This window comes from Pristis pectinata, chromosome 18, assembly GCF_009764475.1.
Source record: "Pristis pectinata isolate sPriPec2 chromosome 18, sPriPec2.1.pri, whole genome shotgun sequence".
Lineage (NCBI taxonomy): Eukaryota > Metazoa > Chordata > Chondrichthyes > Rhinopristiformes > Pristidae > Pristis > Pristis pectinata.
The window spans coordinates 10,441,516-10,455,861 of NC_067422.1; the positions used below are offsets into that span (position 1 = coordinate 10,441,516).

At 38.7% G+C, this 14,346-nt stretch overlaps 1 protein-coding gene across 1 annotated transcript in view; it reads right to left on the minus strand.

Annotated features, from left to right (window-relative positions):
- Window positions 1-14,346, minus strand: part of LOC127580014 (dynein axonemal heavy chain 17-like) — a 251,034-nt gene that overhangs the window by 208,061 nt on the left and 28,627 nt on the right. Inside the window, 5 exon segments of the mRNA XM_052033141.1 lie at window positions 284-387; window positions 4,698-4,806; window positions 8,439-8,585; window positions 10,092-10,287; window positions 12,384-12,652. Coding sequence (XP_051889101.1) covers window positions 284-387; window positions 4,698-4,806; window positions 8,439-8,585; window positions 10,092-10,287; window positions 12,384-12,652 — 825 coding nt within the window.

A 14,346-nucleotide genomic window follows, 5' to 3' on the forward strand; every position in this document is an offset into this window, starting at 1 on the left:
ATATATTTAATAGCCATAATATATACATCTTAAATATTGTGAGGAAAATGTGCCAGAGAACTAGCAAAATATCCTCTCATGAAGCAGAGCAAGTTAAGAATGACAACCAGGCCTGAGGTGACTTAATCCAAGGTCCATTCCTAAAACATTTCCAATTTTGATTTAGTTGCACTTGATTTTTCCAAGTATTGAAAAAAATTAAAAAACACTCTCAAACTGGAACAAAAATAAAAAAATCATGCTCTTATTATCAAAAACCTACACTCTTTCTAGTGATACTCACCAACATCATGAGACGCATCATTTCTATATTGTCTTTGGATTTCTGAATTCTGTGCTCAAGATCATACAATATATTTCTCATCTCCTGAATATATTCCCAAACATCTATCAAGAAACAGAAGCACAAAGAAATCATTTTCATCACACTGTTAGAAATATTGATTATAAGATTTTTTTGGCAAAGGTAAACAGCCAACACACATTGGATCCCAACTTTAATTGACAATTCCTATTAGGAGCAATAAGCCACCATATCTTTCCATCTAAATAACAGTGGAACCTGTGCAAAATTAAATACAAGACCACAGAAATTTAAATACAGGCAAGTTGTGCTAAAAACCATGTTATATAGTAGTCTTATACTCTTTTCACTGATACAAAAGCTCATTTGCCAAAGCAATTCCCCATTCACCATTCCCTTCACCCTCCCCAGTGCAACCACCAGCACCAAAACCAATAAACCACAAAAAAAAAACCTCACCTAGGGATAGTCATCATCTTGTACTGGAAGAACTTCAATACAATACAATACAATGCCTTCAATACAATAATTCCAAGCAAGCTTGTCACCAAACTCCGAGACCTAGGCCTCAACACCTCTTTCTGTAACTGGATCCTTGACTTTCTAACAAACAGACAGCAATGAGTGAGGATAGGCAGCAATACCTCCGGCACAATTATTCTCAACACTGGTGCCCCACAAGGCTGCGTCCTCAGCCCTCTACTCTACTCCCTATACACTCACGACTGTGTGGCCGGATTCTGCTCTAACTCCATCTACAAGTCTGCAGATGATACCCCACCGTTGTAGGCCGTATCTCAAACAGTGATGAGTCGGAGTACAGGAAGGAGATACAGAGCTTAGTGGAATGGTGTCATGACAACAACCTTTCCCTCAATGTCAACAAAAGAGCTGGTCATTGACTTCAGGAAAGGGGGCGGTGTACATGCACCTGTCTACATCAATGGTGCTGAGGTCGAGAGGGTTGAGAGCTTCAAGTTCCTGGCTGTGAACATCACCAACAGCCTGTTCTGGTCAAATCACGTAGATGCCACGGCCAAGAAAGCTCACCAGCGCCTCTACTTCCTCAGGAGGCTAAAGAAATTTGGTTTGTCCCCTTTGACTCTCACCAACTTTTACCGATGCACCATAGAAAGCATCCTGTCTGGATGAATCACGGCTTGGTACGGCAACTGCTCTGCCCAGGACCGCAAGAAGCTGCAGAGAGTTGTGGACACAGCCCAGTGCATCATGGATACCAGCCTCCCCTCCTTGGACTCTGTCTTCACCTCTCGTTGTCTTGGTGTAGCAGCCAGCATAATCAAAGCCCACCCACCCGAGACATTCTCTCTTCTCTCCTCTTCCATCAGGTAGAAGATACAGGTGCCTGAGGGAACGTACCACCAGGCTTAAGGTCAGCTTCTGCCCCACTGTGACAAGACTATTGAACGGTTCCCTTATACAATGAGATGGACTATGACCTCACGATCTACCTTGTTGTGACCTTGCACCTTATTGCACTGCACTTTCTCTGTAGCTGTGACACTTTACTTTGTACTGTTACTGTTTCTACCTATAATACATCAATGCACTTTGTACTAACTCAATGTAAGTGTACTGTGTAATGAATTGACCTGTACAATTGATTTGTAAGACAAACTTTTCACTGTACCTCGGTACAAGTGACAATAATAAACCAATACCAAGAACTCAAGAATCACTGGCACCTTAGATCACATAAGTCATTCTTAATGATCTGTAACTGCAGAGGCCAGCAGTCAAAGAAAACCTTACTCTAGCAAGTTGCTCATTTTAAATTACTTGTTAAATTCTGTTTAAGTTAGTTCAAATTTAGTCAATTCATCTAATAGATTGTCCATGAGATCACAACCAGCTAGTAATTAGCAAATACTTGAACAAATATTCAGTTGTTATTGCAAGACTCCATTTACCATAGTTCAGATAAATATCAACTGTGATTAATAAGACTATTTAGTTGGACAATATTCCTCTACCAATCTGCCTCTGGTGCATTGCACTGCCCTCTAATAATAAAGATTCACGACGAGGCATTGAAAACATGTCTATGTCCCATCTTTGGAGCCATCTCTCAGCAAAGGCAGACATCAATGATGAAATTCACCACCACCTTCAATGCGCCAGCTGTCTTTGGTTGATTTAAGAAATGGACTTTTGAAGATCAAGCTGTTTAGAGAACAGAAATGAACCTCTGTGCTTCCAAGGCTTGGACTACCTGCAGCATGCATCTCAAGGCAGAGGAAAAATACCAGCAACTCTTATCTCTGCAAAATCCTCCAAATTTTGGAAGGTTAAGCAAACCAAGGTCAGCATCCTTCCCATGCCAACTTCCTCAGCATTGAGATCCTGCTTACTCTCAGTCAACCTTGTTAGGCAGGCCACACCATTCATGCTGCCTGATATCAGACACTTATTCCAAGCTCTGTCACGGGAGGAGATTACCAGATGGACAATTAAAAAGATTCAAGAATGGGTTCAAACATACCCACTAACTCCAGGAAATGTCTGGACTGTCAACTCAATGTGGAAAAGCAGCAAATGGGATGGTATTGAGAACCTCAAGGCATTGTATTTTAAGAAGCTGTGCATAAGTAGTGGAAGGAGCACACCACTGCATAAACTATCAACCCGCATATCCCATCTGTGGAAGAGCCTGCAGCTTCCACATTGGCCTCATTAGCCACCTCAGAACCCACAAAACTAGAGCAGAAGCAAGTCAACCTCGATATCAAGAAACTGCCTCAAGAAGAACTGAAAAATATTGGATTTTAATTACATAAGAAATTGGCTTCTTGATCCAACCAATCCATATCACTTTCTATCCTCAAGAAAATAGTTTTAATCAAACTTACCCAACCTATTCCTAAGCCCCTTCAATAATTTTCCTTCACCAGCCATAATCATAAATGTTGTCATCCTTTCTGCATTAATTATTAAATTAGAAATGAATCCTACTATGGCCTTTTATCCTGAACCTCTCAAATTCCGGAAACAATTCTTGGAATCCCTTTCTATTTTTTAGTGAAGCAAATCATTTTCCTCTTGCTGACTTCGTGATCTACAGCACAGCCCACTTAGCATTAATAATGCAGCACGGAAACAGGCCACTTGGTCCCCGGAGTCTAAAGCAACCATCAAGCACGCATTTACACCAATTCTACTTCTTTTTTTAATTCTCCCTACATTCACATTAACTCCCCCAGAATCTACCAGTCACCTACACACATTAGGAACAATTTACGGTAGCCTATTAACTTTCCAACCCATAAGTCTTTGGAATGTGGGAAGAAATTAGTGCACCCAGAGGAAATTCATGAGGACACAGAGAGAAGGCGCAAACCTCACATAGATAGCACTGGAGGTGACTGTCATCTCCCTGTTGCCAGTCACTTCAACTCCCCTTCCCACACTATGACAAATGTGTCAGTCCTCGGCATCCTCCACTGCCAGAATTCCACGCACAAACTGGAGCAACAGCACCTCATTTTCCATCTTGGAACCTTGCAGCCTAATGGCATGAACGTTGAATTCTCCCACTTTAAGTAATTCCCACACCCCTCCCCCAATCATGCCTCTTCTTTTCTTTCCTTTCCAAGCCTCCCTTTTTTTCTACCCCTCTTTTTTTTCTCCTTACCTTTGACCCATCCCCCCAGTGGATCTGCTCTCCCCTCCTCCCCTACACCTGCCTATCACGATCTCTTACCTGCATCTACCTATCACCACATTGTGCCCACCCTGCCTCCCCTCTTTTGTCCACCTATCACTGCTCTGCCTTTCCCTCCTTCATATTGGGCTTCCCCTTTTCCTATCTTCAGTCCTGAAGTAGGGTTCTGACCCAAAGCGTTGACCGCCTGCTTTTCTCCACGGATTCTGCCTGGCCTGCTGTGTTCCTCCAGCATCATAGTATTTTTCATCTAGATTCCAGCACCTGCAGTCCTTTGTTTCTCTGCACTATTCTCGGTCTTCTTAAACCCTTATGGACAGAAGTTCAATTGCAAAGTTAACTGATTGTTGCTTCATGATTTCTCGAACATTCATAATCAAGGAACTTCATCAAAATGCTCTTTTTACAGCAAGACAATTTTACCAAATCCTTACATCAACTTCCAACAGCTTTCACAGCTCAAATTCTTTCCGTGACATTACCATTATGCTCCTGAATGCATTTCAAATCATTTACACATATGAAATCCATGTAACAATATTCAATTAAAATACAAATCATATGGATTGTGTATCATTATCATTAAAATTATTAACAAGAATTATTTTACTTTTAGAACAGTATTTAGTTTTGCTTCCGGTTGCAATGATGCTGTGATATTTTGTATGATACTTTACAATATACATTTTACAGAGTTAGGTGAAAACATACCTTGGCTATTCCAATACAATTGTCTTTCAGCTTTAATCAATTTAAAATCTATATCAGCCAATTCATTTCTTATCAAAGGATATTCAACATCAAGGATTGTAAGTTTTATCTGAAAGATTAGAATATTAAAAATACATAATTATTAATGCAAAATTTTCTGTTACACAGAATGGAAATAGCATCACATTTTGGTTGTTTTCATAAACAGCACTAAGTTCAAAATTGACAATGAACCATTTAAATTGTACTCAATTGTGGTATTTTAACAACTGCAAAATGTACATCATTAACTATGGAAACAAAAATCCTTGAAGCATCATATTGTGCCAATACTTTGCCACAGTGCAGGAATATTTCATTTACATTATCTGAATATTAGTATTTCAATGTAAATCTCCAAAATAATCCTCTTAATTATTCCATAAAAATACAATTATCAAATAGATAATATTAAGTTGGGTAGGATATCATAGTCAGAACAGGGAACAGAGTTAGCTAGAAGAACCCTCACAAAGACAAATGAATAGCATTTGGAGATCCATTAAACATGCAATGCATATGGCACTAAAGTCAAATTGGTGGGGGGGCACAAAAGTCAAATTAGGGGGTCACCAAAGGAAAAAAATCATAAAATTAGGGCATCCTGTCTTTAAGAGTGTTATTATGCTTTTCTCCGTTTCAAAAGTGATCAAATACGACATGTATATTCACAGACAAGCAGTCGTCAAGCTATTCAGCTGGTAACTTGGAAAAAATGGGCAGCGCTGTTAAAATGCTCTTTCCACAGCAAGCTCACGGACTACCATGGTGACGACAGAAAACTGGGTTACAGGGGGATCAAGATGGTGAAAAACAGGGGCAGAGGAGGAAAAAGACATGATAGCTTCCTGAGGAAAAATCCCACCAAAATTGAGAAAGAGTCAAAAATGTGCATGTCATGGATGACTCTAAGCCACTGCAATCAAAATGACCAGTACACCAATGCTTCAATCAGTGGTCAGTGCATCCTGAAATTATATTTTCAACAAAATGACTGAGGGGAGGGTGTACCTCTTAAAACAAAGCCCCATGGTGGGCTTTAAATTACACCTGATTCCTTATGTTTATGATGATTTACGCTAGTTTTATTGTTCATGAAAAGGGAAGGCAAAAGGTCATAACCTACTAATCTAATTTCTGTAGGTAAGCTTTTAAATGAGTACCACCTACGTTGACGACATTATCAAATCGAAAAAATATAAACAGGGAAATTATACCAGTATCAGAGTACATTACAGTGGGAAGTGCCTAGTCCAATCTTCCAAGGACAGAGGATACACCAGAAATAGGTGCACACATTTGAAAATGTAAAAATTGCTTTACATATGCAACTTCTGCATAAAACAAGTACATTTTTCCTAATCCAATTTCTGGAATTAATCTAGGAAAAATAAATGAGAATTTCTATTTCCCAAATGAGAATTTTGAAAGTCAAATAGAGGAAGGATATACAGTATACTGTAAATAGTAAGGCAGTAAGGAATGTTGATAACAGAGGGATCCCCAAGAATCCAAATCCACAATTCCCTGAAAGTGACTACATTGATCAAGATGAGGAAGGCGGCATACGCATGCTTGCCTTCATAATCCAGGACACAGAATATAAAAGTTGAGATGCTGCGCCTTTACAAATCACTGGTTAGGTCACACTTGGAGTATCATATACAGTTCTGGCTGCCATACACTAATGTGATTGCACTGGATAGAATGCAAAGGAAATTCACCAGGATGTTGTCTGGAGTGATTGGGAGAGTTTGGATCAACTGGGTTTGTTTTCCCTGGAGTGAAGGCTGCTGAGGTGTGATAAATAAAAGTATATAAAGTTATCAGAGGTATTGATAGGGTAGGTAATGATAGGTATACAAAAAACAAGAAGCCATAGGTTTAAGGCGATAGGAGCTTTAAAGGGGATAGAACATAGAACAGTACGGGGCCTTTGGCTCACGACGTTAGTCGGGGGATTGAGTTCATAACCCTCCATTCTTCTTACTTCCATGTGCCGATCTAAGAGTCCCTGTTGTATCAGCCTCTTCCACCATCCCTAGCAGTGTATTCCAGCCACCCACCACTCTGCGCGTAAAACAAACCCCCCCCCCCCAAAAAAAAACCTTTGACATGTCCCCTAAACTTTCCTCCTCTGACCTTAAACTGATGTCCTCTGGTATTGGCCTTTGCTGCCCTGGGGAAAAGGTACTGGCTATCCACTTTATCTATGCCCCTCCTAATCTTATACATCTCTACCAAGTCACCTCTCATCCTGCATCGCTCCAAAGAGAAAAGCCACAGCTCGCTCAACCTTTCCTCATAAAACATGTTCTCTAATCCAGGCAGCATCCTGGTAAATCTCCTCTGCACCTTCTCTAAAGCTTTCACATCCTTCCTATAATGAGGTGACCAGACCTGAACATAATACTCTAGGTGTGGTCTAACCAGAGTTTTATAGAGCTGCAACATTACCTCACGGCTCTTGAACTCAATCCCCCGACTAACGAAGGCCAGCACACCGTACACCTTCTTAACCACCCTATCAACTTGTGTGGCAACTTTGAGGGATCTATGGACTTGGACCCCAAGATCCCTCTGTTCCTGAACACTGCTCATTAATCTTGTACTCCACCTTCATGTTCGTTCTTCCAACGAGTAGTACTTCCCACTTTTCCAGATTGGACTCTGCCACTTCTCCGCCCAACTCCGCATCCTGTCTACATCCTGTTGCAACCTACGACAACCTTCTACACTATCCACAACCCCTCCAACCTTTGTATCATCGCAAACTTACTAACCCATCCCTCCACTTCCTCATTCAAGTCATCAGTAAAAATCACAAAGAGTAGGGGTCCCAGTACAGATCCCTGCAGGATCTGAGGGGAAAGATTTTGTTTTTACACACACAGAGTGTTTGATGTCTGGAATGCACTGCCGGAGAAGGAAGTAGAATCAGACACAAACGCTGCATTTAACCAACATTTAGACAGACAATTATAAAGGCAAGGCATAGAAGGATACAGTTCTAATGCAGGCAAATGCGATTAGTGTAGATGGGCAAAAAAGATGACACTGACTTGATGGTTGTGCTATACGAATCTATGAATATTCAATTATTCAACTATGTGCAGAAGGCAAATTAAAGCAAGGGGAAGAAAGGTATAATTTAGAGAGAGAGACAGAAGAGGCAAAAAGAAAATGTTGAAGAAAAACACCAACAACAATTAAATTCTGAAAGATTGTGACTCTTCATTATAAAATTACATTTCCAGGAACACATAGGTTGTTTATCAGTTCACGAGAGATTCACGTACACCTGAATGCACCAATCCTGGACTTTTTCTCCCATTATTTAGGGAATAATCAGTGGGTAAATAACAAGTCTATTGGTCTGGTTCTGGTAGACTAAAACATGTGGAGCATCAGACCACCCCAGATAGCAGCTTCTGTGTTTGCAGAATTAATTCCTCAAGTCAGGAGTAGAGCAGTTATCATTCAATTCACACTTATTAACAGCGAGCACCATTAGACTTGTTATTATTTCCAAAATCAATATAACACTGTCCAATTTGTCCATTACAACCATGTACTATTATCCTCATTATTACCACCAAACCCAAAATTCAGATGTTAACAAAAATCTTATCATGTTTTGATCTGAATAACTTCTTGAATTTTTATAGAAACATTTGTATAAATCTAACATCTGAAATGCACCTTGTTATACCATCCAACTATAAGATCCAAATTGTCAACAAAATTTCTGAAAGTTTTATTCATTGAAAAGACATCAGTTCCACTCTCTGGTATGTCTTCCCTCTCCTGCATGTTCATATAACGAACTTCTCGAAGAACTGCAACCAACTATATAAGATAAATGAAATCACCGTAAACAAAATCTAAAAAGGAATTACTGTAAAATTTTATGAATAAAAATATGAAGGAAAATCTGAAGTGTTAAAGAATGATCATTAATTAGTTTTCCTTTTATTAAAAATGTATTACTTTTTGTGGTTTTCATCCTAATGACATTATTTAAGCTTCGACTCTAAACAGGAAGAATGGAGAGAAAACAGGAATGAGAATTTACACTGACTTGCTGATTTCTCAGTAAACTGTGTAGGGCAAAGAGAAACAAAGGACTGCAGATGCTGGAATCTAGATGAAAAACACAATGATGCTGGAGGAACTCAAGAGGCCAGGCAGCATCCGTGGAGAAAAGCAGGCAGTCAATGTTTCAGGTCAGGACCCGAATACAAATTCTTGGCCTTGTGTAGGGTGGCAGGCATAGGGATAGTGGGGGAATGAGATTTAATGTACATTAGGACACATGCTGCTTAGCTTTGATACCTCAAGTTTACAGAAGGTTGAACAAGTGATACCAGTCAAAAGTGCATTGTAATAGTTAAGATTAGAGATAGCAAAGGCTATGAGTGATTATAGCAGAAAATGAACTGCAATGAAGTTGGAAGGTACAGTGAGGGGTGTGAGGGGGCTGAGGAGATGGTGGTCCAGTGATTAAGCAGTCATAATGATGGTACAGATTCGAGGTCCAAGGCTCCTGGGGACAAATGTGATATTAAGGTAACAAACAATTTGATTCAATTTCAGACAATTGGATAGAGTCGGCAATTAGGGAACAGTGTGTGGGACAAGGACAAAAGTTAATGGTTTCAGTCCTCTAAAATCTAACTGGAGATTTCATTTTTTATCAGAAATTCTCTCTTTTGTATTCCAGCCTGCTTCAGATAAAGGCCACAATATTCCATTTAACCTTTTAGTTGCTGATAATACATGTCGTAAATATCATATTAAATACAAGACATTTACTGTCACGGTCCATAAATTGTAAAGTTTACCTCCAGTTCAAATAGACACAAAACTATGCAACAGATTATACAAAATACAGAAGTCCAAAGTATTAATTGGACGAATGCAATTTTTCTTTAACTTTTGAAAAAAGTCAAAGCACACTTACATCAATCAATGATAACATGTTCAAAAACAAGGGAAGCTGGAAATACTCAGCAAATGAGCTTAAAGTCATTGGCGTGAAATGTTAATTCAGTTTCTTTCTCCACAGGTAGGCTTGATTTGCTCAGTACTTTCAGCTTTTTATTTCAATGGCCACCATCCACAATATTTCACTTTCAAAGTAAAAATATGAAAGAAATTAGCCACACAAAGTGGTGGATGTGATTTTTTTAAAAAGGACAATTTTGACACTATGAGAATTTCTGGAAGAGTGACTCAAAATAAAAGTTACTTTATGAGATCCTTAGAAGTTTTCTTTACTTCACAATAGTTTTATATTAGTTTGAATCCTGTTACACAATAATAGAAAATAGGTTCTAAAACCAGATTTCTCACCTTTTTGCTAAAGCTCACGCTGATAAGGTCCGTTGTTGGATTACGAATAATAATGGGCTGATTCAAATTAAATTGGCAGTCCTCGTCCACTTTCATAACCCACTCACCATAAACTTGCTCACAGAATTTCTGAAGTAAGGATTTCATCTCTGCATATTTACTTAAAAGAAGTTTAGCCTCCTCATCTGACCTATAACTGTTTTGAAGGAAATGAAATTTAATGCCAAATGTAAACTTGAACCTCTAAAGCTGACTTTAAAAAAATTTGGGTACATTAATAATTGCTACATACATCTTCCACTACAATATATGGCAGAAGCACCCAAGGGGGGTGGGTGGGTGGGGGGGGGGGGGGGAAGAAAGATATTTTAAAGAAACTGAAATGTTCAATAACATAGCACAGAAAGAGGTTGTTTGCTCCATTGTGTCTGTGACAGCTCTTTGGAAGATCTATTTCATTAGTCCCATTCCCTGGAGCATGGTATTTGGTTTTCCCCTTTAAAATTTTCTCCAATTTTGTTTTGAAAGTTAGCATTGAAACTACTTCTGCTATCTTTTCAGGCAATATATTTCAGATTACAACTACTTGCTGTATTCAAATATGTTCCTTCATGTTATCTCTGAATCTTTGTACTATTGTTTTAAATTTATCCCCTCTGGTTAACAAACCTTCTGCCATTGGAAACAGTTTCTCATGGTTCATTTTTTCAAAACTGTCCATAATTTTGAACACCTCTCTCACATTCCTTCTTAATTTTTACTTGAAAGAAGACTATCTTAGCTTTTCCATTCTCCCCTTATATCTGGCATACTTTATTTATAATACTTATAATGAGCTGTTATTTCTAATACATAATGAGGAGGTAGTGGAGGCAGATACTATTATAAAGGTTTAAAAAGCATTTAAATAGGTATTGACAGGAAAGAAGTTGATGGATACAGGCTGAATGTGGGCAAATGGGATCAGCATAAATAAGTAACACTATCTGCATGGATGAGGTGGGCCCAAAGGGCCCGCTTCTGTGCTATAAGATTCTCTGATTCTACAACACTGGAGTACTCTACTGGTGAATACAGGTGTGCCATTGATAACACAGTTAATCAGTACTGGTTAATACAAGTCTGCCTGTGTACACTGATGCTAACTGCAGCTTCAAACAGCTCTTTAAAGAACTGCTACGGACACAATAGGCTGTAAGATTCTTTGAATTACAATCTCTGTCTCAGCCTTCCTCACAAATTCTACTCTTGTTAGAAACAGGCATATATGAACATGAACTTGTGGGATTCCCAGCAAAAAGAAATACTGATGGCCCAGTTGTTATTTAGAGTAAAAGGAGGAAACCTGAGATAGGAGTGGGAAATGTTTGGCCTGAGTGGAAGTAAAAAACATACTTTGTATTTTTTTTCTCAATGGCTTAAAGTTTTGCCTTCAGAATTTGTGTTTTAATGTATTAACACATAGAGATGATCTCCCTCCACCCCATTACAGAAATTCGCCCTTACAGGACTTGAGATATAAAATAACATTCACTTTCACAAAATGTTTGTGAATAAAAGTAAATAAACAAAACAAAATTATTTTTTAATCGACTCGCATTTCTTGCCGCATGCAAAGATGAAACACTTTTGCATTACAAAAAATTGCAATACGGACTGTTTTCTAGGAACACAACTCCCGTAACACAGTGGTCTCCTGTAACTTGAGAAATGCAGTGCTTTCAATGGATTTCAGGAATGAGTAACTGGCAATTCTTGAAATTCATTCTTTTCATTTTACACATTTAATATGATTTCATAAAATGTGCAGTTTTTTGAGCATGGGCTACATACATGATTTTTTTACTATGCAGTGGGGCTTGTTGTGGCCCCCCACAAACCCCATGCACCACAACCATACGTGTCCCTTATGTATCAAATGTAGTCAGGAGTCGGTGAGTGAACCGCAATACAAAAAATATACAAAAAAAGCACAGAGTTTAATAATATCAAGGTGAAAATATAGCAAATGTTCAGCAAGATAAACACCCTGCATTTTTTTTTAATATATACATTGGTACCACACCAAATGTGGTAAGGAAATGTACTCCCATATAATTAACATCTTCCTCATTGTAAAAGCTGATTTACTCAGCCTCAAATACATTTTTTGGAGGAATTATTCATTTAACCACTATTATGAAGTAGAAGAAAAATATCCAATTCCTGTAGCATGTTACCTTATCTTTCTACACAATTCAAGTTAAACATTCATTTTTTATTATCATCTACTACTGTAATTTAAAGACTTACGAATGGTCAAAGGATTTGAAATTCTTCGTTGTCACTTCCATTCTCTCACTAACTTCCAATGCCCATTTCAGCTCACCAGCTACGAGCGGCATATTTTTGTTGATAAAATGAAAACTGTCCCTTGCTGCAATGGCATTCAAGTGTGTATCAAATACTAACTTGATATCATCTAAATCTCTGTTAGCCATGTCAATCATGATTGAGTATTTTTCAGACATTTCTTCTTTTATCAGTGGACGTTTAATGAAAAATCCAAACATGTTCAACAACTGAAACAGGAGAACAAGTTTATACCAGTGCTGTTAATTGCACATTATAGTTGTAAAAAAGATTTTATAAATTAAAAGATAATTGCTTTCCATAGCGCCTGTGCTAGGTATCAATTTTAACAAAGCAATTCAATATTCTCACTTCTGTATTAAGTAGCTTGGCGCATGCAGCATTCCAGCATTATTTTTGGATGGTGCAGTGAGCTACGATAGCTGCTGTGGCATTGCACAAAATTCGAGAGTGTATTGCTCCTGTGGTTCAGGGAGCCTGAATTGCAGTTCCTTGCAACCAGAGGTGATGCCGTGAAACACAGACTTCGGGCAATGGCTACAGTTCATGCTCAGGGGCTCCTCCTTGTTTTGATATGCTTTCGATTTGCTTGAGTACCTGATACACCTGATTTGTCCTTTTAAAGTGTCATTGCAGTCTCTCATCATCATTTTCCCCTGAACCTAGCTGACTGTCAATTGGAAGACCACTGAAATTGCTACTTAGTTGTAACTGGAAAAGGACTTAAAAATGTCAAGTTTTATGTACCCTTTAACCCAAATAAAATACAATGATTTGCGGTAAGGAGCACAGCTGATTCCATTAACATTCCCATTCACTTGTGGTTACCATGTTGAGTGAGAGTTAACCCTTTCTGAAGCAACTACTTCAGGCTTTATCACTTTAGGTTTTAGGCTTCACGGACTGGTGCAATGCCTGTGTAATCCCTCCCAATTAAGGCAACACATGGATATGTGGCAAGAGACAATGAACTGCATTATTCAATTGAGATGGTACACAATGGAACAAATAAATATGCTTGTGCCACCGTCTTCAAATATCCCAAGTGTTTTCCCAATGCTTTTCTTTGATACATTGCAGCAATATTTTAGTCCTCTTTAGTCAGCTACATATTCTAAACACTTTCTGAAGACAAACCACAGTCACTCTTAGAGGGTTAAGCAAGGTTCTGAAATAAAACAGTGAAAACTCAATTTCCAGTTTCTTTCAAAGTCCTTTGTAAATTCTGAAGAAACTCATAGGGTGAGAGGATATCCCTTTAACCAGTGATAAGTTGTGGCTTGTTGTATAATCCTGGCCACCTTTTTCTCCTTGCCTTGCTCTGCAAAGAGTCCTATCTTAGAGTTGGAGTTTCAAATCACAAGGTGCTACAATCCTCAAACAGCAGAGACACTATAACTTAAAGGTAGTGGGTCAAGAGTTCACTTCAAAGATCAGTAACAAGAGTACGGAAGTCAGAATGAACTTATATAAAATACTGTTTTGGTCACAATGGGAGTACTGTATTCATTTTCTTATACCACATTTCAGGATATAAAAGCTATGAACAGGGGCAGAAAAGATTTACCGAAATACTTCCAGGGATGACCAAGCTTTAGTTATGTGGATAAGTTGCAGAAGGTGGGGTTGATCCTCCTAGAACAGAAGGTTGCAAGGAAATCTGGTAAAGATATTAAAGTAATTTGACTTGATAGAGGTGTTCAAGATGATAAGAGGCATAGATTGTGTGGACAGTCAGAGACTTTTTCCCAGGGTGACAATGGCTAAGATGAGGGGACATAATTTTAAGGTGATTGGAGGGAGGTATAAGGGGGATGTCAGGGGTAAGTTTTTGTTTTACACAGGGAGTGGTGGTGCGTGGATCATACTGCCGGCAGAGGTTGTGGGGGCAGATACATTATGG